At 43.8% G+C, this 25,895-nt stretch overlaps 1 protein-coding gene across 3 annotated transcripts in view; it reads right to left on the reverse strand.

Moving 5' to 3' along the window:
* Window positions 1-25,895, reverse strand: part of LOC132379042 (ras-GEF domain-containing family member 1A-like) — a 74,324-nt gene that overhangs the window by 11,109 nt on the left and 37,320 nt on the right. For 2 of the 3 annotated variants that reach the window (XM_059946517.1, XM_059946515.1), the window contains 7 exons: window positions 16,170-16,349; window positions 15,355-15,474; window positions 10,908-11,045; window positions 5,120-5,338; window positions 3,139-3,213; window positions 1,112-1,207; window positions 242-344 (listed from right to left, as the gene is read on the reverse strand). In XM_059946517.1, coding sequence (XP_059802500.1) covers window positions 242-344; window positions 1,112-1,207; window positions 3,139-3,213; window positions 5,120-5,338; window positions 10,908-11,045; window positions 15,355-15,474; window positions 16,170-16,343 — 925 coding nt within the window. In that variant the 5' untranslated portion in view covers window positions 16,344-16,349. Of the gene's footprint in view, window positions 1-241; window positions 345-1,111; window positions 1,208-3,138; window positions 3,214-5,119; window positions 5,339-10,907; window positions 11,046-15,354; window positions 15,475-16,169; window positions 16,350-22,784; window positions 23,064-25,895 lie in introns of those variants that run through there. The other variant, XM_059946516.1, reaches the window with a different exon arrangement.

The raw sequence follows: 25,895 nt of genomic DNA on the forward strand, positions 1-25,895 counted from the left end.
CTGCATAGATGCTGCCTGACCTGCTGAGTTCCTCAGGCATTTTGTCTGCTCAGACAAGCAACTGAAAACCTGGTTATAGATTCTAAGGAACAATTTAGTGGAAAAGGGATGGATAAGGAGATTAAAGGTTGGAACTACAGGACTTGGGCCTAAGCAATTGAAGTCATGGCAACCTGCAGTGGAAGCAGTAAAATGGGGGGTGCTGAATAGGAAAGAAGAGAATTTTGGAGAGCAAACTCACATATGATTGCCATTAGGGAATTGAAGTTTCCAATGTTGAAACATTCTCTTGCCACGTCGATGAAAAATTCGACCACACGCGTTCGCTGTTTCTTTTTTCCAACCTGTGAGTGGACAGAAATAGCCTGTGAGACTGTGTGGGGGATGGTAGAGTTATGACTTGTCCCCCGCTCCTGATCTATGGTCATCTGGTATGGGAGGAGGGTTGTGTGTGTATGTGTGGGGTGGGGTGGGGGGGGGGTTTGCTGGATCATTTGGGGGATCTCCTGGTGGATTTAGCTCCTGGGCCTGGCCAAGCAGGTAGTTGAAGACTCTGACTGCCTGCTCCTCTTCAGGAGTTATGTTTGTACCCACGTGTCCTTCAAGGAGCACGCAATCTCTGTGGGTACAATGCGGGATTTCCGAGAATGGTGCTCCCACAGGGAATTGAGTGTTTTGTGGATAATAGTAATCGTACTTTAAATTGAAATCATTAATAGATTTGTGAACCCCTGATTATTGTATGTATTTTTGTGAGAAAGGGCATGCAGACTGCTTGTTAAGCAGACAACTGGACAGGAATTATAATTTCACCTCTTTATTCCCCACACACCAGCGCAATGCACTGCATATGCCAAGGCACACGCGGTGCCACATGCTCAGCAGAGACTTGAACTGTGGCCTATTAAACAGGTGTAGCGACCCCGAGAGTGAGGAGCTGTACTGTCGTCACAGTAGTTTGCTTGTTAAAAGAACTCTCTTCCCCACCTCTGACCTCCAGACAGCAATGCCAAGCGATTGCAACACCAGCATTGCTGGCATGCATCGCAGCGCGGCAGCTGGGGTGACTAACTGGCTTGCCAGGAGCCGAGAATCATCACTGTTAACTCACTCTGCATATCTCGGTGGCGACCAGCGAACTCAGCCGATTAAACCAGTTGTCGCAGGCTTCCAAGCTGTATGTCTTTTTGATGTCACTGCGACAGGTCTTGAAAAGAAACAGAATAAAAGTCTGAGCGTCAGAGCGCCTGTCCGCCAGTCCAAGTTTTGATTAATGATTTTCTGACCCTGGAGGGCGTTAATGCCCGCGGGCAGCTCAGAGGTTTCAGGTTCCCCGCCTGCTCGTTACAGCTGTTTGCTGATGTATCAGAGGCTCCAGGACGCTCACATTCCTGACTGGGAGCCACAACAAAGATTCAGCAACAATCTATCAAACAAAACGGCCCATTGCAGGCAGACCAGAACAACTGGAGCTTAGAATTGCTTCAATCTGCTGGACCACCAGCTGTGAGACATCAGTATTACAGCCCGCTGGACGTATCTGTCTGAAAGCAGTGGCCCGCTTCACCATCATTCAGGCTCCATTGGAAAAGTGGACAAGGCAACATCAGGCAGTGACATCTCCAATTATGCATCGTAGCCCCTCTTATTAGGCCCTGATTCAACTGTATTTTAATAGCTAACTTGCAGATGGAGTTGGTGGTAAGGAAGGCAAATGCTCTCATTTCGAGAGGATTGGAATGCAAAAGCAAGGACGTAATGCCAGGGTTTTGTAAGGAATTGCTCAGACTTCACCTAGGGGCTTTGGGCCCTTTATTTAAGAAAGGATATGCTGCACTGGAGAGGGTTCAGATGGGGGTTCATGGGAATGAAAGGGTTAACGTATGAGGATCATTTGGTAGCTCTTGGCCTGCACTTGTTGGAGATTAGAAGAATGGGAGGGGGGGTGGAGGGAATCTCACTGCAACCAATTGAATACTGGAAGGCTGCTGGGAGAGTCTAAGACCAGAAACCACAGACTCAGAACAGAAGTAAGTCCCTTTAGAACAGAGATAAGGATGAATTTCTTTAGCTGGAGGGTGGTGAATGAGGCTAAAGAATTTGGAGACCAAGTCTTTTAAAGAGAAGGTTGATAGGCTCTTGACTAGAAAGGGCATCAGGAGTTACGGGGAGGAGGGAGAATAGGAGAAAGAGATAATAAATCAGGCATGATGGAATGTTGGAGCATACTTGATGGGACAAATTCTGCCCCTATGTCTAATGGTCTTATGCTATCATCTTTCAAAATATCATTAACATGACCTGACCGCAAAGTGTATATTATTAACCTACTGGTGTAAGGAGACAAAACACTTTACAATACTGTGGATCCTGCCTAGTCCAACTATGTGCATTGGGTAGAGCAGGGTTGGATGTACTGTATACTGTGATAAAATATCTGGGGTTGTATTATACCAACTCAGTACCACGTATGTCAATGAAAGAGCACAGAGGTTGGAAATCTAAAATTAAATCAGAAAGTGCTGAAAATGCTCAGAGGTCAGACTGTATCTGTGAGAGAAGAAACAGAGTTCATGTTTCAGAACAAAGACTCTTCACCGGAAGTTGATTCATTGCCCGCCCCCCATACGGTTTCTTTGTAGTAAGGTTCAGATGTTGAATGGCCTCCTCCAATCCCTTTGTGCCAAACTTTGGAGGTCTGTGTGCAATATAATATTTCTGTTTCTATTTGAGAAGGAGATGCCTTTTCGATTTATTTTTTGAGGTTTAGAAGCAAGTCCATTAGCTCGGAAGACTAACTCGCTTTCTCTTCCTACTGATGCAGCCTGACTTACTGAGCATTTTCAGAACTTTCTTTTCTCATTTGACCATATACATTTCCTCTTGATCAGTATGTGCTGTTCCATCATCAAACAGGTCAGCGATATGTTTGAGATGGCGCTCCAACTACGATGCGTGGGTTTGGTAAGATACTGAAAAACGTCAAGCCCTCGAGCTCAGCTTGGGTTCAGTTTTGGAGTGGGCAGGTTTTAATTTTATGCCCGGATTGCTTGTCTTTGACCAACAAGAGAAAATCTTTGTGGTCTGTGAGCCAAACTCCTAATAAGGAATTGGTAAAACTCTTGCTTTTTCTCTTACCTTATGATTGTCCATTGAATCCATGTGGTTGAATATATGCACCAGCTCCTCCGGGGTGATGTGCATTAGTCGGTCCTAAATGTGATAAGGAGTGAGCAATTAGCTTGTAGCTGCATTAATAACAGCAAATATCTCCCTCCCAAAATTACCATTGCTGCATCTTACCATAAGACCACAAAACACAGAAGCAGAATTAGGCCACTTGGCCGATCGAGTCTGCTCCACCATTCAATCCTTTTTCTCCCCCTCCTCAGCACCACTCCCCAGCCTTCTCCCTGTAACCTTTGATGCCATGGCTAATCAAGAACCTATCAATCTCCACCCTCCAGCGTGGCCTCCACAGTTGCCTCTGGAAACAAATTCCACAAATACACTGCCATCTGGCTAAAGAAATTTCTCTGCATCTCTGTTTTAATGGATGCCCCTCTTGCCCTCTTGTCCTAGACTCCCCACCAAGGGAAACATCCTCTCCATACCTAATCTGTCTAGGTCTTTCAACATTCAAAAGGTTTCAATGGGATCCCCCCACATCCTTCTAAATTCCAGCAAGGACTGGCCCAGGGCCAGCAAAAGTTCCTTTTAGGTGAGAGGCTGAATCAAAGATAAAAACCCAATTAAACATGTCCCATTGATTACAAAAATAAATGTACTGCAATATACACTCAGTGTTCATTTTACTAGATACAGGAGTAGAACTTGGTGTGGTCTTCTGTTTCTATAGTCCATCTACTTCAAAGTTCAATGTGTTGTGCATTCAGAGATGCTCTTCTGCACACCACTGTTGGAACACGTGGTTATTTGTGTTATGGTTGCATCCTATAGGCTTGAACCAGTCTGGTGATTTTCCTCTGACCTCTCATTAAAAAGGCATTTCACTCACAGAATTGCCACTCACTGGATTTTTTTTGCACCATTTTCTGTAAGCTCTAGAGGTTGTTGTGCATGAACATCCCAGGAGATTAGTAGCTTCTGAGATACTCAAACCACCCCATCTGCCACCAATAATCAGTTCACAGTCAAAGTCACTTGCATCACATTTCTTCCTCATTCTGATGTTTGGTCTGAACAATAACAGAACCTCTTGACCATGTCTGCGTGCTTTTATGCACTGAATTGCTGCCACATGACAGACTGATCAGATATTTACATTAATGAGGTGTACAGGTGTACCTAATAAAATAGCCAGTGAGCGTATATAAAAAGATCCTTATCTCACTCACCCCTCTTCTACATTATTAAGGGCAAGGAACAGGTAAATCAGTTCTGCTGCCCTCAGTCTTTCATTGAAATGGTATGGAGAGGGTGCAGGTTTTAAAATGTCTATAACCAAAATTAAAAGGGAGGTTTGAAATAAAAAAAACACTTCACACTTTTTGCATGCAGCAGCTAGGTTAACACGTGGAATTCACACTTACAGCCTGTTTCTGAATCCAACTGAAAACTGACTAAGTTGTTTATATGTGAAAGGTGACCAAGTTGTTTATAGGTACTGGAAATAGTTTTATATTTATTTATCAAGATGCTGGTCCTCCAAACCACAGCACCCCCGATTAAATCTGAGCCCAATCCTGGGACAATTTATAATGACTGATTAACCTGCTAGCCGGTATGTCTTTGGACTGCGGGAGGAAACCCATGTGGTCACGGGGAGAACGCACAAACTCCTAAGGGGCAGGGGTCCACGAGGGGAACTGGATCAGAGCAGAGTGGTCTGTTTTTGTTTTGTTAATGATTCTTAGAACCTGTGGTCTTGTGTAGCTTTTTACTTCCTCCCCACCCTATCCTGTTCTTGAATGGTAGCAGAGTGTGATTAGTTAACGTGTTAATGTTATGGGGGTAAGCAAGTGTAGTGACTGACACATCATCAGTGTCAAACGGTCAACAGTAACCTTGGCAGTGCTCCTCGTGTCTATTTTTCAAAGACTTTGAAGTTTACTGTCCAGTTCCTCCAATTCCTTTAAATTCAGTGATGTTCACATACCATCTCGATATGGGTTAGTTGCTGAGCTAAGACACAGGGATCATTGCACACGCTTAGTATGTCCTTCTGGCTGGACGGTGTCTTGGCTTTCAGGATGGGCAGCCTATCCGTGACCGACGGCTTGATTATTTCCCGAGCTTCCTGGTGGCTGTGGATCGAGAGGTTGCGGATCAGACTTTGGGTCATCTGGCTAATGCTTTTCTTCACACTGGAGTTTTCCTAATAGGAGAGCCAAAGGGAGACTCTGTCAGATGGAAGCAGTACAATATGAAGAAGATTTACACATCCATGTTGATTTTTATTTGTTTAGAGATACAGCACACTAACAGGCACTTCTGGCCTAACGAGACCATGCCACCCAATTATACACTTGTGACCAATTAACCTACTAACACTTCTGGAATGTGGAAGGAAACCAGAGCACCCGGAAGAAATCCATGTGGTCACAGGGAGAACGTACAAACTCCTTAGAGATGGCAGCGGAATTGAACCCGGGTCACTGGCACTGTCATAGTGTTAGACTAACCTCTATGCAGCCATGCTGCCCTAAGGCTTGTTTCTTCAAGGCTCCCTTCAGAAAGCTTGCAAACCTGTCAGCCTGACGCTAACTACTAAGCTACCACGATGTGTAAATGTGTAACACTGCCTATGTAGAATTCAAACTGCCCACCTGCTCCGTATACAAGAAGGGACAATAAGGTGACAGATATGTGTATGAATCGTGGACTGTGCTCTTTGACCAAGCGCACTTTACCCATTGTAAGAACAATATACACGTTCTGCTTATTTTTGAGGAAGTGACACGAAGTTCTAAGGAGAACATCCCTTCATACTTTTTAAGCTCTCTAAGAATTTTCTTGGAAATTTCAATAGCATAATCCCTTAATTTTCTAAACTCTACAGAGCAGATGTTTTCTAGCCTGTACAATTTCTCCTCCGGATCAGACCTGCCATCCCAGAAACAAACCTTGTGAACCCATATTGAACTTTCAAGGCCTCGACATCCTTTATTAAGTCGGAGACCAAAACCATACACAATACTTCAGGTATTCTCACTAAGGCACAAAACATCTTTATAGTAAAATATAAAGCTGTACATCACAGGACAGGCCCATGATATCTGTGCCAGAATGATGCCTATTTAAACTAAATCCATTCTGCCTATTGATAGTCCACAGCCCCCCAATCCCCACATATTCATGTGTCTATCTAACCCCTAAAATTAACATCTTTATTTTCTCTCTGGCGGTCCTTTCCATGCACCCATCACCCAATGTGTAAAAAAAAACCTGCCCCACACATCTCCTTTAACTTTCACCTTTCTTAACTTAAATGTCTGCCCTATAATATTCAACATCTCTTCCCCGGAAAAAAGATCTAAACTCTACCACATTACGTCTCCCAGAATTATATAAATTTCTATCGGGTCCTTCCTCATCCTCCGGCACTCCGGAGGAAATAACCCAGGTTTGTCCAATAGTACCCTGTACTCCAGGCAGCATCCTGGTGAACCTCTTCTGCATCCTCCCCAGCGCCTCCACATCCTTCCCGTAATGGGGGGGGGGGGGGCAACCAGAACTGAACACAGAACATAGAACAGCACAGCACAGGAATAAGCCCTTCAGCCCACGATGCAGTGTCAAACTAATTCACCTAGTGATTAGGCTCCTAAGCAAACTAATCCCTTCGCCGACGCAAGGTTCATATCCCACCAGTCTCTGTATACTCATGTGCCTGTCTAAGAGACTCTTAAATGCCTTTCTCATATTTGCCACTGCCACCACCCCTGACAGGGCATTCCAGTAACCCACCACTCCCTGTGTAAAATATTCTCCCAGGATGTCTCCTTTGAACATACCCCCTCTCACCTTAAATATATACCCTTTAGTATTAGACATTTCAACTCTGGGGAAAGAAAGATACTGGCTGTCTGTGCATCTCAGAATCATATAAGGATCTCTCTGGGAGATAATCAGGAGCCCATTGCACCCAATGTAGCCATTACTCTTTGATTGATTGATTTATTTATACATTACTGTAATAGGCCCTTCCAGTCCAACAAGTTGCACTGGCCAATTATGCCAAAATGACCAATTAACCTGAGAACTTGTATGTCCTTGGAATGTGGGGGGAAACTGGAGCACCCGGAGGAAACCCACACAGTCACAAAGAAAATGAGAAAACTCCTTACTGACAGCAGTGGGGAATGAATCCAGATCACTGGCACTTTAAAGCATTATGCTAACTATGACACCACCACGCCATCCCAATCTTGTACACAAATCCAATATACAGCTAGAAAACTATTTGCCTTCCTAACTGTTTATTGCAGTTGCATGTCAGTGTGCTGAGGAGGATGGTCTTATCTAGTGCAAAATGGCCTACTACAAAATAAGACCAGGCAGCCTTGTAAAAAGTTCCTGCTGCTGAGGGATTGACTGCACAAGTTGGGCTCTGAGGGAAGGCGGAGAGGAAACTCGGGCGTTGCAGGCAGGAAGCGGAACACAAGGCCGGTCTGTTTTACTTCATCTTAGCCTTTGTCATTTCCTTTCAAACACCACTTCATCGGGCAGGTCTGAGCAGGCCATTTCCTTTTGATTGTGGCAAGGTCACAGTGAGATCGAAAGAGCTATATACTTTGTTGGAGAGGTGGGGAAGGGGAGAAAATTTTCTTAAAATTCTAAGACAGAATGTGCTGGCTTCACTTTCCCAAACATTCCACTAATAGCTGATATTTCTCCATTTCTCTTACATCACCAGGACAAATATTTCCCAAACAGCTTCAAAATATCACCAGTGAATTAACCCTTCAGTGTCTGTAACACAAACAGCAATGCGTTGGAAACTATTCAATGTTATGCTCTTGAGGTTTGCTATGTGGCTCTGAAGAATCACTTTCATTTGGTTGCCATGGAGATCTCAGCTTTACCTTCACCACTGCTACATCTCATGCTGGTGGGGAAGAAGGAATATTAAAGATACAAATAAGGAAGAGAGGTCATCCCAAAAAATGATGGAAGTTATTTCCCTCACAATGATCCGTGGCTGAAATAATCCTGGAAGTCAACTTTCTAAGTGATTCCAGAGATATGAGAGCCCAGGAATGCACTGGTGGCATTTTATTTGCATTTTTACACTGCAGACTTATTTGCTTTGCATGTTTGACAAACTCAGCACCATACAACTCTGGGCATGCCTCCTTTCACTATGTCTTGCGTTGTGAAGGAATAGAGAAGGTGCAACTGCAAGATTCCTCATTGTCCTCAAGTGTACAACAAATCCAGAGTCCCAAGATGAACCAGCATTCTCGAAGAGGTTCGTGAGAATGATACTGGGAATGAGGAGGGATTGATGGCTCTGGGCCCGTGCTCGCTGCTGTTTAAAAGAATGAGAGGGAATCTCATCGAAACCTGCTGAATATGGCAATGTCTACATTGAATGGCATGGAGAGGACGTTTCCCCATAGTGATAGAGTCTTGGTCTGGAGGGCAGAGCCTCAGAATAGGAGGATGTCCCTTTAGAATAGAGATCAGGAAGAATTTCATTAGGGAGTGAACCTGTTGAATTCATTGCCAAAGATGACTGTGGTGACCAAGTCATTGGGTATATTTAAAGCAGAAGTTGATAAGTTCTCGAATACTTATGGTCTAATGTGAAGGGCATCAAAGGTTACAGGCAGAAGGCAGGAGAACGGGGGTGAGAGGGAAAATAATTCAGCCATGACAGAATAGAGGAGCAGACTCAATGGACAAAATGGCCTAATTCTGCTCCTATGTCTTATTCTCTTATGATCTAACATACTAGACTTATAGATTTCAGATGGTTTCTACATTAACTCTACATTAGAATGCTTGGACTCTCCTAATCTCAAACTGAATTCAAGTGTTTATCTAAAATTGTTTTGACAGTAATATTTCATTTACATAGTTTCTTTAACATAGTGAAATAACTCAAGGTGATTTGCAGGAACATTGTGGAGCAAATAGTGATTGAGTTATGCAGATGGCCTTCGAACTCAGAGAGATAAATCTTTAGGAAATTTATAAAAGAAGCAAGAGTGAGTGGAGAGGTCAATGGAGGGAACTCCAGAGCACATCAACTTGACATCTGAAGGCACAGTCACCAGTGGCTGTCTGAAACAATACTGTGTAGGAAGACAAGTGCCGGAAGAAGCAGATTTAAGCAGGTTGTAGGGATTGAGGAGGCTACAGAGATAGGGAGGGAAGAGATCATGGAAGGATTTGAAAAGTAAGATGAGAATTCAGATATTAGGGCCATGAATTTATTGCAGGAAAATGGGCCAAGGTAAAAGGTCAGTCATGATCTTTCTGAATGGAACAGCATGAATGAAGGGCAGAATGGCCTACTCTTGTTTCTATTTCTTTTGCTTTTATGTTCTCAATTTATGGCTTTAGGCCTGCTGGGCCGCCTGGAAATGGATTTAATTTCCACTTGTGTATATTGTGCTGATGTATTTCTTCCCTGCATTATTAAATGTTATCTTTGTTAGCCTGGGGATACTTGAATGCAGTAAAAGAGTGTTCACTCAAAGTAGAAAAAAATATAGCCTCGTAAAACATAACTTATTCAACCTTTTGCTCTCTCCCCAAGCAGCTGATTTTCAAGCTCAGATAACTGGAAATCACTGCTGGAATTATCATTTGGATTTCTCCAGGACAGAGGTACTGCAAGTCTACTAGACTGCAGAGGCAGGTTTGGGAATAGATCTTGGGAGAGATGAAGAGGGGTGGGATGAGGAAACTAGAGGTCAGATACTATTGGATGATTTGTCCTGCTAATGCTGCAACGTGATTGGCAGTAAAATGAAAGCCTGGTTGCACCTTCACACAGAATCTGAGTTTGGTAGCAACATCGTGAGATCTTAGTGATGGAGGAGACCATTAGTTACTGGGCATGTGTCAGTGTTTCAAATGAGTTATCCAAATAGTCTCATTCCCCACATCCTAAAATCTCCATTATTACAGGTATCGATCCCTTTCATTTTTAGAAAGTTACAGTAGAATCAACTTTCACTGGCCGTTCAGATTACACATATTCAGTCAGGGCTTTTCCTATCCCTATCATCTCCCATCTCTCCACCAAACCCTCTTAACTTCTGATAAATATCCCCTTGCCATCTTCTATAAGGACTTAGATCCAGCATATTCCTTGTCTCCACAGAACACTGTCCTCGATTTTAAATTGGGATCCAAGTGAAATATACAGCAGCTTAATGCATGGAAATGAAAATACTCCCCCAAAAGGTTTCACAATGTAGGAGGACATTAAATCAAGAAGCCAAGAAGTCAGAGAAGGCCATTTGGACCCTTTAGTGTATTCTGCCATTCAGTAAGATCTGAGCAATCTACTACAAATCCAGAACCATTTCTGATTCCCCTGCCTTTCTTTGCATCAAAACATCTATCAATCTCTGAACATAATCAAAGACTGAACTCTCCACTGATGTCTGGAGACTTCCAGTTCTGGTGGCGGCACAGTAGAGTAGTGGTTAGCGTAATGCTATTACAGCACCAGCAACCAGAGTTCAATTCCCACTGCTGTCAGCAAGGAATTTGTACCTTCTCCCTGTGACCTCCAGGTGCTCTGGTTTCCCGTCACATTCCAAAGCTATATGGGTTAGTAGGTTAACTGGTCACATGGTAATAATTGGGCAGTGCAGGCTCACTGGACCAGTAAAGCCCGTTAGCTCTGAATACAAAAAATAAATAAAATAAAATAACTAAACACATCATGAATAGTGAAAAATTCGCCTTTTGCTTTCCCTTACCTCATCGCACTGTGCTATCTGGTGAGTAATGTCCTTGAGCTCTTTCATCGATTTCTCATCTTGAAAGTCATGTGGGAATGTTTCTGTCCACTCAGTCAGAAGCTGGATGATCTTTGGGACAAATTCCTTGACCCTCGCCTGTAAGACAACAAGTCAGGAGGTTAATTTCATGACAACACTATGTTTAGATCGGGTACCTTTGACATACACATCTTAGAGTCTGTCAGAAGCTTCTGGATAGCAAACCAAATTTTGGAAGGATCAAAAACTGGGAGAGGAGGGGCAATACTGAGGCATTAAGAATTAACATAGGGCCAAACAAGAGCATGTGAGTACAGTACAGTCTAAATGCACAGGAGATCAGAGTCTGCGAGAAGGATGGTCCAGGGGATAGGTGTGATAGTGAAGGTAGAGACAAGACCACAAATGTACTGCAAAGGAATAACAAGCAACAAGGCTGCAGTTCTACAACTATTTGAAATACATTTTTCTTAACAATGTTTATTCTTTAATGATTCACAATCATTTATCTGACTGGTTCTCAACAATTAAACATTCTCAGGGTCAGTCCTGATGAATGGCCTTGGCCCCAAATGTCGAATGTTTATTCCATTCCATAGATGCTACCTGATCTGCTGAGTTCCTCCAGCATTTTGTATGTATTACTCTGGCCTACAGAGATTTATGAAGCCATCTTGAAGGGCTTATACTCGTTATTGCATCGGAAAAAAACCTCTGCAGCCACCTCAGTCATTCCAAACTTTAAAAATATCCTGACAGAAACGCAAATGCTCAAGATCCGAAGGCATCCTGAGAGTCTGGTGACCTTTCTGTGCATGTACAGTGGTACGTCACGAGAAAGGGATATTGAGAGCAAGTGCACAGGCATGCAAATCATCCTCAAGCACATGAACCTGTTTCAAACATTATACAGTACATGAATCACTGCGTCTGATCACTAACGGCAACGGGCAGTGAAGTGATTAGACAGGTGCATTCTGCCACAGGTACTGTGCTGTGGGCCGAGCCTGTTATTACTGCAGAGATCGCTGTGGGTCAGAGGGCATTGTTGTAATACAGAAAGCTGCCTGATGTTGGCACCATGCCTTGATTAACTTTCACAGAGCACTGCATGTTCACAACAGTTTGGCGTCACTGCAAGCAGCTGTGGTATCTCGCCAGGCGAGAAATGCTGGCAAACATTCACCTCAACCTGTATCTGGATACTGAGCACTAAAGGGGCAGATGAGAACATCAAATAAGGGATTCAGGGAGGAACGCCTTTTAATCCTCCTTTGACTTGTGACAAATTGGCTTTGGGAATCAACAGTAGTTAATAAAATAAACTACAATCCCTATGAGAGGGTTAGACTAGAGAGTAAATATTTAATCTTGAAATTCAACTCTCATTCTGCTAAAGCTGATTTGTATGTCAACAGCACTCTCTGGTTTGGAGGCTGTGGATCCGAGTTCTGCTCCAGTGACTGACACATAAATTTCGGCAAATACTTCAATGTTGGATGATGGAGTGTTGGAGATGCTAAAATTCAAATCCTATATGGTGTCCGGGACTCTGACAGTCTGTCTTTACAGGTGGAAGTGAAAGAGCCCAAGGCATTAACGAGGAGGGAAAGGGAGATTCCTCTTCATGACATTGCTAATATTCGACTATCAATCAGCAGTACTAAAACAAGTTAATCTGGTTATTTTTGTACTGTTATTTGAAGGTGCGTGCAAATTGCCTGACAGGTTTTCTGCATGACAACAATGATTTCTCTTTGAAAAGCTACTCTCTAAATCTCTTTGAGCAAAGAACAAAGAAGCAGGCCGTTCAGCCCACCATTTCTGTACCAACCATGATGCCAACCTAACTAATCCCGTCTGCCTTTATATGATCTGTAATTTCCTGCATGTTTTTCTGTCTGTCTAAATGCCTCTTATGCGTTCCTATGATTTATGTGTCTATCACCTCCCCTGACAGTACGGTCCAAGCACCAACCTCTTTGGAGTTGTCGTAAAAAAATGAGGAGTGCTATGTAAGTACAGATGATTCTGTACATTAGAAATTTAGTCAAGTGATGACATGATTTGGATTTCCAGCATCTGCTGAGATTCTTGTGTTTATGATATAAATAGAAAAGGGTTTTCGTCAATACTGGGTACAGCAGGTTTTTTTTCCATTGAGGTTGGGAGAGACTAGAACTAGAGGTCATAGGTTAAGTGTGAAAAGTGAATATTTAATTGGAACCTGAGGGGGAGCTTCTTCACTCAGAGGGGGGAACGAGCTGCTAGTAGAAGTGGTGGATGCGGGTTCAATTTCAGCATGCAAGAGAAATCTAGATAGGTACACGGATGGGCAGAGCAATGCTCCAGGTGCAGCACAATGGGATGAGGCAGAATAATAGTTTGGCATGGACTAGATGGGCCCAAGGGCCTGTTTCTGTGCTGCAGTGGTCTATGAATCTTTAAAAGACCTGTAAAGGAAAATCTGAACTGCAACTGTGTCATAAATTTAAAGGTGCATCTTTTATATTGTTACAGTTGAAAGGTGACAGCTGAATTTTCAGGCTAACTTTATCCTAAGCACTGGGATTTTCTCTGTAAGCACTTCTTCCTCTTTCCTCCTTTAACTCCTCTCACTTTATATCTCTTTGCCTAATTCAGCCCTTAGGGTCTGGAGAGAGCTGACGGAGAGAAACTATGTACATTGGCACAAGTGCCAAGAACCAGAGGCCACAGAGCAAAGGTGACTCAGCAAAAGAACCAGGAGTGACATGAAGGAAACGCATCCTTTTCATTAATATGGCAAACGTTTCAGGTCAGAAATGCATTGCCTGAGCGCTGGCGAGTGGAACTTCAACCCCAGCATTTAAAGATGAAAAATGAGCTTTACTTTTCACATGCACTTCAAAGCGTAGAAACACGCAGTGAAATGTGTCATCGACGTCAACAACCAACCCACTCTGAGAACGCGCTGGGGGCAGCCCGCAGGCGTAGTCAAGCTTCTGGCACCAGCGTAGCATGCCCACAACTTGCTAACCCTAACCATTTGGAATGTGGGAGGGAACCAGAGCACGCGGGGAAAAACCCACACTGTCATGGGGAGAACGTAGAAGCTGCTTACGGACGCAAGCTGGAATTGAACCCTGGTCTTACAACTGGCATTGTAAAGTGTCATGGTAACAATGCCACCCTATTCAATAGGGAGCTGGAGAAATGGCTACTGTAGGGGCACGGCAGTCGGTTGTCTGTTAACATGGCAACTCTTGGGAGCTTGCTGTGCATAAATCAGCAGCCAGGTCCTGTATTGCAACAGTAGCTACACCCTCAATTACTTCATTTGGGATGCTAGAAGGGATGTGAAAGGAGCAAATCAATGTAGGCTCTTTATGTGTGCTTCTGGGATACTGGAGATACAAACAGATGACTCACAGCCATCTGCCAGAGGCAGGCACAGATCTAACCCAGGAACTGTTAAAGCTCCCTTCTGTTACCCAGCAGAGTTTTTCCATATTCTGCAAGGACATTGTTGAAACCAACATTTCTGTCTCACAGATTATTCCCAGCAAGTGAGCTCATCAGAGCTGACAGATTTCACACTCCTAGCTGCCGATGCAGGCGTTTTGACTCTCTGTCACAAACACATATGAAACCTTCCTCACACGCCCCGTCACTGAGCGTGTGCAAGATTGGGGCTCTGTTGCTAGGAGTCTCTTTCTCATTTTTCATTTTCTGGGGTTTAAGTCATTGGCAAGGAGAGAGGAATTTGGATTAAAACAAAAGCCACATAGGCATACAAATGTTAAACCCTCGGCCTTTCAAAGGAATATCCCAAGAAAGTCAAAAAATGGAGAGCTATGTAGGAGGGAATGGTTAAGTAGATCTCAGAGCAGGTTAAAATGTTGAAAGCAGAGTTCGATACACTCTTGATTTGTAAGGGTATCAAAGGTTACGGGGAGAATGTAGCAGAATGGGATTAAGAGGTATGATAAATCAGCCATGATCAAATGGCTGATCTGGTCATGGACTCATCTCCAGCTACCTGCCATTTCCCATTAACCATTTAAAACAGAGAGGGGGAGGCATTTCAGAGAGTGTTGAATCTGTGGAAGTCATTGCCACAGATAGCTGTGGCGCCAAAGTCAATGGGCATGCAGAGTTCGATATGCTCTTGATTAGTAAGGGCTTCAAAGGTTACGGGGAGAAGTTAGGAGAACAGGGTTAAGAGGGATAATAAATCAGCTGTGATCAAATGGCAAAGCAAGTTCAAAGAGTTGAATGCCTGATTCTGCTCCTAAGGTCTTATGAACTGGCACTGATCACTCAGATAAACACCATCAGAGGGGAGCGGACACTGCGAGAGTTCTAGCTACAAGCATGTTCTGGCCTCTGACAGAACTAAAGGCATGGTTGAAGGAGAAATGTGCTTTCACGCTCTGTTCTCTACCTTATCTGCTTCCAATCCTGTTTCCAGCTGCTTGGTGCAGATTTGCCCGACTTTCACCAGCAACTCTTGAGGGTGGATGAAGACGCGGGAACTCAGGAGAAAGGTGAAGATATAAGTCCGCTGTGTGGGAGAGAAGGGAACAGACATCCTTTCAGTGACCAGTTTCACAATCATCTGAGTTTAAAACTGGGCAGGATTTTAATTGACATGCAACCCTAATGTAAATAATTTAGATAATCTAACGAGACTAAGCCTTGCACATAAGGCTGTTCTGCCCATCATGTCAGTGCCAATCAAGTAGCTATTTACATTAATCTAATTCTAAAATACCCACATTCCTACCAAATTTCCCAGGTTCTACCACTAGGGGCAATTCACAGCAGCAAATTAACCTACCAACCCACACGTGTTTGGGATGTTGGAGGAAATCAGAGCAGTGGTCATGGAAAACGTGCAAACTCCACACGGACAGCACCCCAGATTAGGATTGAACTTGGGTCACAGCAGCTGTGAAGAAAGCTTTTTCAACCTGAAACTTTAACCCTGTTTATCTTTTCATGGATGCCGCCTAACCTGCTGATAGATTCCAGATTTTTATGTTTTTATTTTAAATTTTCACATCCGCAGAGTTTTTATTTTGGACTATCCTGGGGAAGGTCACCCATTTCTCATCCAAACTGTTTCCTGTCACCAACTCAAACCCTGATAGGAAGGTTCAATACCAACACAGCCATGATCTAAACCTCTTTAACTTAAAGCAACAGAACCTGCACCTGATGAAGAAATGAGGGGATTAACCCATGCCGAATACTTACATCAGGGTAGTAATCGACCGTGGGTACCAAGTGCTCAATCAATACCTCAAGGGACCCTGATACGAGGCTGCCATCCTGGTAAACTGGGTCACCGCATTTCTCCTCCATGTCTGGTTGCACATGTCCACTACAACTGGTACCAAGCATGCTTGGGAAAATTGGTGTTTGGGGCATAGTTTCCTGGAGGGGAAAAAAAAGAGAAAGCATCAGTACTTAGGCCTGCCTCGTTCCTCCTTTCATCGAGGAACTCCTGCTTTCCTGAAGCACCACTCGCCACCTGGAAAGACCCAAAGCGCTTGACAGCAAATGGAATTGTGAAGCGGGGAAGCTAAGCAGCCGATTACACAAGAACTCCCAGTGACGATGAACAAATGTGCCTGGAAATCAGAAATCCATTCATTATTGTCACATGTACTGTGGTACAATGAAAAAAAAAACACTGTTTTTGGATGCCATCCATATCAATACATTGGGATGATAAGACGGTATGTTCGTTGTTATAATGTGTCGAAGAACGCTGAATATAGAACATGGAGCAGTACAGCAGTGCCAGCACATTAACCTACACCATAATCAATCCAACCCCTCCCTCCCATATAGCCCATGACCCTCCATAGTTGTAGCATCCATGTGATGTCTGAGAGCCTTGTAAATGTAGGAAGATGTCCAGTCAACCTGTACACAGAAAGCTCCCACAGACGATGGCTACCATCCTGCTTCCTACTGTCTCCTGGCTAAGATGATGATGACTTGTGCTCTTTCACCACTATCTATATCTTTAACTCTTACCAGCAGATATCTCGTTTTCTCACTTGGTTCACCTCACTACCTGGGTCCCATTGCTTTTGGATACTATTCCTGCACTTTTTAATAACCTTTATTTGTTATTCAAGCCTTCACTGGCTGCCGTTCATAGACTACTAATTGTGCTGTCATTGGAGAGGGTCCAGAGGAGGTTCCCGGGAATGAAAGGGTTAACACATGAAGAGCATTTGATTGGTTCTGGGCCTGCATTCCTTGGAGTTTAGATGAAAGAGGTCCCATTGAATCCTACTACAAATTGAGAGGCCTAGATAGAGTAGGCGTGGAGAGGATGTTTCCAACAGCGGGAGAGTATTGAACCAGAGGACACAGCCTCAGAATAGAAAGGCACCCCTTTAAAACAGAGATAAGGAGGAACTTCTACAGCGAGAAGGTGATGAATCTGTGGAATTTCATTGACATGGATGACTGTGGAGGCCAAGATATTGGTTATATCTAAAGCAGAGTTTGATAGGTTCTTGATTCAAAAGGGTGTCAAAGGTTACAGGAAGAAAGCAGGAGAATAGGATCGAGAGGCAAAAAGACTCGATTGACCAATTAGCCTCATTCTGCTCATATCTTATGGTTTTATGATCATAGTGTAAAACAACCACTACAGTTTCAGTTCAAAGGATTGGCGCCAAAGTGACAAGGGCAGGCTGATTTTTGAGTCACATTGGAGACAGAGTTCTTTGAGTCAGTTGTTGATGCAAAGTACACAACAAGCACATCCTTCCACTCATGTCTCAGGGCAAGAGGGCAACTGATAATCATGTCCAAAAGTCCATTGCAGAAGATGACACAATAGCTTGACAAGAACATAAATATACAAAAAAATGGACCATGTTACAGGAAGGTAAGCAAAAGCTTCATTGAAATAGTCAGAGAAGCAACAAGGTTTTGGAGAGGTGTTCCAGAAACAAATATTTGGGCAGCAAAAGCAAGAGGCAAACCAGTTCTAATCAGGGATTATCCAAGAGGCTAACAATGGATGAGCATGGAGATGTGAGGCAGGGAGAACATGGAGGTATGGCGTTTGTCAACTCAGGCCTAGGGGGCCGGCGTTGGGCATGATGACGGACTCTCCAGTCCACCCTCTCCCTCATCAGTGTGTTCAGTTCATCTACACTTGCTGCGCTGCTATCTTCTAGAAGCGTGTTGACCATAGTCTTGGGAGGGCACCCAGGGTTCATCCTCCCATGTTTGGGCTCCCATGTGATGGCTAGGCTGGTAGGTAGTTCAGGGTGGCATAGACAGTGCCCCGTTAGTTGCAGTCTTCTCGCCTCGATTTTAGTAGTGAGCATCGATAGGTCGTCATAGAGCTTGACGTTTGTCATGTGCTGTTGCACAGCACATATGGAGGAAGGGAGGGACAAAGCCATGGAAGGATTTCCAAACAAGGATGGAAACACAAAATTCCAGGCATTGCTTAACTGGGAGCCAGGGCAGGCCAGGGCATGAGGACGATCGGAAATTAGGTTTAGGTGACAAGGAAGACTTGGGCAGGGAAGTTTTCAATGACATTGTTACCAGAGAAAAAAAATCTTATACAGTACTGTGTAAAAGTCTCAGGCACATATATATAGGTAGGGTGCCCAAGACTTTTGCACTGTACTATAGTAATTTCATGTATTGCGTTGTACTGCTGTCACAAAAAAAAACAAATTTCATGACATATGTGAGTGATGGTAAACCTGATTCTGACTGTGAGTGGGAAGGGGGCAGGGAAAGCAGAGAGAGCGGGAGATACCTGAGAGACATTCTGTAATGATCAATAAACCAGTTGTTTGGAATCAAACAATTTTGCCTGATGTCTTCATGCTGCACTACCCCCCCCCCTTTCTCTGCCATACAATATAGAGTATAGACAGGAGGTGGTTATCAATGGAACATAATCAAATTTATATCCAATCAGATGCAGGAAAGTGCATTCTTCTGAAGAAATCAGGTCAATTCTTAACATGCACTGCATTCGATCTGCCTTCCAGTAGTCTGTCCTTGTGCTTTTCTCTCAGAGTTAAGCAGGTGCTTCTCACTCTGTTGGGATCTTGCTCTGTACAAGTTCTACATGTTATGGTTGCAGGAGCAACTTTGAAAAGAGCTTTGGTTTTTACCAATATTCTGAAGGGAAAGGTGAGTGTGTGCCTTTTACAAAAGTACCCATAGAGCCCTGCCTGGTCACCAGAGGACAACTCCTGTTTAGATAACACAATGATTCTCAAACCACTCCCGGGCCCTGTTTATCAGCCGGGATAAAGTCCTGCATTGTGTGCTCTGCGCAACAGGATACAAAGCCCCACTACCAAAACATAGAGCCAACACATAGGGCAGATTAAAGAAAACAATTTCGGCTACACAAGCAGGAACCCCTGACCTCATCAATGGTACTTCCTGATCCACAGCCCAGTGCTGAAAAAAAAGTGAAAAAGAAAGTCCCTCAACATTTTTAAAGAAATAGGCCACTTCCCAATTAACAATGACATCTGCAACCCTCTGGACATAAAGCTTGCTGCCCAACTGGGGCACCCCCCTGTGGGTGAAGGAAGACTTTGTTTCCTGACTGACATCCAGGTATCTGACACAGCAGTTGAGACAATACTATGCCAGTAAACATGAGAGCAAACCCTCGCAAACCATATGGCTGGTTATATCCCTTAAAATGGAAAGATCTTAGTGGGTAACAAGAAGTGGGTGGGATTAAATGGACAGCACCTTCTGAGCACTAATGCCCTTCAGTCCAGACATCCAACAGGACACCTCTCTTAGGGGCTGCAAACTGAGTGATATCTCAAGCAAGACATGATCCAGCAAAAATTCAATTTGGAACCTATTCCCCTCTCTGTTTCCACAGTATAATCAACGGCTCCATATCTGATTTTAATTGTTGACTATCTGGTTTTATCAGGACCCGACAAGAACTGACTATTCCAATTCCAATGCACAGCGAGTGTGCACTGAACACAGAAGCCTGGAGATAAAACTGCAGATTGTTATTGTACAAACATGTTTATGGAACACAACCTTCACCAGCCTCCTGTCCAAGTCAGGCGAGGTTTTGTTGTTCCATTGTAGGTAGGTGTAAACCATCAGCCAAAGCTCTCCAGTGGAGCCTAAACCAAGCGGACTGCAGACAGACTCTGCCATCGGCCCTAATCATACTTACACACTGAACAAAGCCATTTGGCCCATCAGATTTAGACCAGCTCTCAGCAATCCCATTTCACCCTGAGATCTGTTCTCTCTCACCTGCCCACCAACTTCCCCTGATTCTTCCGTATTGGGCGGGCTAACTTACAGTGACTAATTAACCTATTGACCTGGATGTCTTTGGGATTTGAGAGAAGGCAAGAACACCTGGAGGAAACCCATGCAGTCACAGGAAGAACGTGCAAAGTACTGGTGAACTTACATTTCAACAGTTAATTGTTGGAATAAAATTAAGTCAAGGCCACTTGACTGAAGTCAGAATAGCTAGTGAAGGAAGGACAGGGAGGGCTGGAACTGTGTGGCAGTTGATAGAGATGCACAATGACGACCAGTGTCATGCCACGGCATTGAGCATCTCCCAGTCGTGGTGGAAAAACTGATGGGCAAATAAAAAGAAAAATAGCCGGATTACTGTTCAATCCTCTATTGACCAATACAGGAAGAAAGACTGCTTCATTCACATTCCAGAACATTGCTCACCGCTCGTCAAACATCTTGTGAATGCAGCAAGTTAAAAATACACAACTATCTCACTTCGTCTTGGCAAAGCCAGGAGGTGGCTGGAGAAAGATTACACGTACATGCTCTCGGCGTACGCAGCCTGCTCCAGAAAAAAAATGGCCCGGCGCAGCACCTGGCGTGCGATAACCCTTTGTTGAAAACAACTTGTGAACACGGGGCGCTGTAATCCGAGTTGCGTACGGTGTGTCGAGTGGGGAGTGTTCGCGGGTTGAGGGGGTCACGTGCCGGTGTCCGGGATCAGGTATAATTGACCACCAGCTCGCTTCCTTGGAACTGGTATCGCTTTGTTATTGTCACATGGACCGAGATACAGTGAAGAGGTTGTTTTACACACCGTTCGTACAGATCATTACACGGTGCAACAATGCAGAATAAAGTGTAAAATCTACACAGAAAGTGCAGTGCAGGTAAACGATAAAGTGCATGTTCATGACTAGATAGACTGTAAGCTCAACAGTCCAACCTATCTACCAAAAACTATTAACACTATTAAATAATAGCATCAAATTGTGAGATTCAGCTCCACCTGGGACAACAGCACAGCATTTATATCAGGGGTTCCCAAACCTCACGGTTAATGGCAGGGAGTCCATGGCATAAATAAGGTTGGGAACCCCCGATTTAGACTGACAGCAGTGCGATGCAATATTGCATTGTGGAACCTCGGTTATCCTGTGATACTATTCGAAAGAGGTACAGGTTTCCCTGTTGTTCCAGCTCATATCCATACACAAATAAACTTGAATCAAACCAAAGTGAGAACACACACGAACTGCTCATGACTACACTTGCGTCCGTGGGGTCTTGCTGTGCTATTAGCCACGTTCGCCACTTCACAACGGCAATCACAATCCCCTCACTGGAATTAAAGAGTTTTGAGCTAGACCAAGACTGAGCTAGCACAATTTAAACGCAAGTCTTCTTCTCGACCCGGAGTTCCATCCGAGGGGATCAGTTCACAGTTTCGTGCTGAATATATCCAAACATGCCCACTACATTCCCGGAACCAGCCAGTCAGCTGACGGAGCGACTGTAAACAGTGAGTGAAGCTGGCGGCCCATTCCAGCCCACTCAGGGCTGTGATGCTGGACAGTAATCTAAAGCCTTTACCCCATTATCGGCGCTGAGAGGAACTGGGAACTAAACACATCGGACGTCAGTCCAGCAAACAATGAGCTAAACAGAGCGGGAGAATTAACAGTTCTGCTCTTTAGGCGGCCTGTATCAGCTCCGTAGCTAAGCGGCAGAGCCCATGATGTACAGCAAGATCCCCAAAGCAGTAACTATATTAAGGAGCCAGTTACTTTATTTTGTTTTCCAGGACTAAGTACTGACCAGCAACAGCAACAAAGATGCTGTACCCTTCTGAAAATTCTGCCACTGGATCGTACACGTCCATCTGAAAGGGCCTCGGATTAATGTCTCATTAGAAAGGTTACAGCTCTGACAGTGCCGTGCTCCCCCGCCATCGCAATGGATTATTAGGCCGGATCAGGTGCCTTTACTGTGATGATTTTTCTCAGTTTTGCAGTCACTCTCGGAGCGATCTTTTCACCACATGTATAGGGGGTTTGGAACGGGGACAAACAAGAGACTGCACGGGGGAGAAGGCGGGGAAAACCCATCCACATCTACCGAGTGTTTATACCGGTGCTAACAGATGTAAAGTACAAACTAGTCCCCTTTCGCCCAGCGACCAACACACAGAAGTAGTTAATCTTGGAGCTTTGGCTGTCATGGAGTCTTTATTTAATGCACCTGTTTTACAACCTGCCTAATTTTTATTCTTTATGTTAAAAGAAATGGAAAGGGCAACAGACCCTGCCCTATCTGTACACACATACTGAGCACACAGCTCCAGATCGGAATGCTTAGTGTTTACTGTATACATATAGGAACTGGTACAAAGGAACAGAGTACACGTTAACCAAACGAGAGATCACGGTGTGTACCAGAGACACAGACGTTAACGCTGAGGAGTATATGGGTTAGATTCTGTTTATAAGAAGTTTGAACACTGAAAAGAACATTTGAAAGACTTAACACTCATACTCAAACATGAAGGGAAAGAAAACGAATCCTTACCCTCATCCTCCGCAGTAACAGGTTTGTCTTCTCTCTCCGTTGTGGCTCAGTAAGACACTGAACACGCTTTGCTCCAGCAGCCCCAGATGAAGTGAAATTAACTTCCCCAAACAAAAATTCCCGGTGGGGTTACCCTGCCTCTCTCTCTCTCTCGGCTCGTACTGACTGTGTGTGAGATAGTCTTAGACTTTGTAAATAAGACTTCGGCCCCTCCCACTTTTACTCCCCCTCTACTGCCTCCTTTGCGAAGTAACCAACCCAACAGGTTTGAGACTGCACTTCAGTGTTTGAAAAGATCATGTTCTATAGCACCTCCTAGATAGCAAGCGGCAGCCAGAATAACAGAACACCCACGATAGGGACAATCTCAAAATTCCCCCATTTACAATAAGCGTAGGCAGTTATTTGACTCACTGTTGATCAAAATCGCAATGCTTCTCTTTTTTTGAAGCTTTAATGAAAAACATTGGAAATTTCCCCCAACTTCAACTCGTGTTGTCAAACACTCTGACTCCCTCCCAAACTTTCTCTTCCACCCTTTTCTCCTTTAAGGCATTTATTGTATCCCGTCTTCGCCAAGCTTTTGACCCTCTCTGTTCTGTTGCTTCTTTGCCTCAGTATTTCAAAATATTACTACTTAATTGACTCCGATTGAGAAATGCTTTCCTCTGTTAAAGCTGTTGTATAAATGAAAGTTGCTGTGGTTATTGACTGATTTACCACATCTTTCTTCTGTATTCTTCATCCCACACACCTGAATGGAGAAGCACTTCCCAACTGTAAACACTGCTCCCTCCCCCACGTTACTCTCCATTAAATAGTTAACCAAAGGATTCTTAATGCGTGGCTCTGTATGTTGGCACCCAATGTATTCCCATCATTTAATCACTCATACACACAATAGGGTATTGGATTTACTGTGTATGATTGCACCAATATGAGTCTCAGTACTGTATATGGTGACATACATGTACTTTGATAATAAATTTACTTTGAACTTTTGAAAACTGAGGTTCAGGAGTTTATAAATTGTCCTTATGAATTTGTTGACTAGATTTTATGCCTAATACAAGGGGCAGAATTTTAAGGTGATTGGAGTATAGAAGGATCATCTGTGTCTTTACACAGAGAGTAGTCAGTGTATGAAACATCCCGCCTGGGGTGATGATAGAGGCTGATATGTTAGGGACATTTAAGAAACTCTTAGATAAGCACATAGATAGAAAGATGGAGGGCTATGTAGGAGAGAAGGGTTAGAGTGAAGGTTGACATGACATTGTGGGCTGAAGGACCTGTACTGTGCTGTAGGGTTCTATGTTTCTATAAAGCAATGTTAAATTTTCAGATTAGGATTTAGTCTAAAGTTCCATCTGCTCCTTTGGGATGATGTGTACACTCCCACACTGATTTAAGAATCCAAGTCAACACTCTGCCAGCCCCTATCCCCTAATAAGACCTGATAGAGAATGGGTTGAATTTCTTCTCTAGTGCTGTGATTCTAACCACCAGCTAATAGAAATCCCACTTTATTTACCTCATTTGTACTTTGTTGAACCTTGTGGTACAACATGACTACCTAAGTAGACTCTCCAACAGTCTACACTTCTACTTCAGGTTCCAGCAGTCATTTGCAAGAAAGGTGCCAGGCAAAAAATAAATTATATGTCAAGTGAAAGATGAAAGATTAGCTTTATTTATCACGTCCATTGAACTTTATAACTTAATACGTTGTATGTGTCAAATCAAATTAGTGAGGATTGTGCTGGCAGCCCGCAAGTGTTGCCATGCTTCCAGTGCCACCAGAGCATTCCCACAACTAATCCTAAATGTGGAAGGGTACCAGAGAATCTGAAGGAGACCACGTAGTCACGGGCAGAACTCTTCAGAGACAACGGTGGGAATCGAACCATGACTTACAACCGGTTGCTATAAAGCAATGTGCTGATTGCTACACTGCCGTGCCATGCCGAAAATGAGCAGTCAGACCAGGAGCTAGGATTTGCATGATGGGCCAAATGGCCTCCTGTGCTGTCCTATCCTAGGGTTCTGTATGATGCAGCAGATGGCAAATTTGGCAGTGCACTTCACCCTGCGTGCTGCACCTTTCTGTGCACTCACGTTTCTGGTCTAGACTTGAAGTGACACAGAGCCAACCTGACAGGCAGTAATGAAAGTTAAAGGCTATCATAATTCGCTTATCAGGAATACCAAATGTACAAACTGCCTTCATTAACTCCCATCTACATGTAAAAATCAGCTAATTCTCCTGCATAACAGGAAGTGACTGCTTTACTGAACTTGGGCAAGTAAAACTATTAGTCTAATTGGGTATGACGTGTTATTGGATTAGCCCAATTAATCTTCTATTATGTAAATTCAATAATGAAAAATAAATGTGCTCTCTAAGCTTTGAGGCACCCTCATTGAAGGGTCAACCACCTGTGTGCTGGGGAGAACCAAACTGATGAAAACGAAACTGAATAAAATGCTTGTTTTATAATATTTATTTCTTCCCCTTAGTGCCTGAAACTGAGAGTGTGGTTGGACTGCCCTTCTGAGAAGGGGGGCAGTGCTGATAACACAACTCCCGCCCTGGGCTGAGGGAGAAAGTGGTAGCCCGCATGATTCAGATATCAACGGTTGGATAGCAGTGTTGCTTGCAAATGTGGCTGATTTTGTGAATGGTGTTTAATTGCAGAAGGGCAAATTCTCCTCCACACTGCACCACCATAACGCTCTGTATACTTCAGAGTGTAATGACTGTTAAATGTTAACAGCTGATGGACAACATTAATAATAACCCAGTCCTATCCAGCAACACCCAGCTTCTGACATTATAACTTCTTGGAACAATTTATGTAGAAATTGTATTAAACCAGAGCACAAACCATCTGAACTTAAAAACAACCATAAAAACACGAGAAATATGAGGAGCAGTTACTAATTAAGCCCTGTGGACTTGCTCCACCCTGCAATTACATCAAGGCTAGTCCGCTTCCCCACCTGATTCAAAATTCCTCCAATCCCTGCCCGCCCTTGACCCTCTGGGGTAGAGCCTTTCGACAAATCACAGCCTCCTGAGTGAGGGCATTTTTTTCCTCATCCCAATCT

Source organism: Hypanus sabinus, chromosome 21 (assembly GCF_030144855.1).
Source record: "Hypanus sabinus isolate sHypSab1 chromosome 21, sHypSab1.hap1, whole genome shotgun sequence".
Taxonomy (NCBI): domain Eukaryota; kingdom Metazoa; phylum Chordata; class Chondrichthyes; order Myliobatiformes; family Dasyatidae; genus Hypanus; species Hypanus sabinus.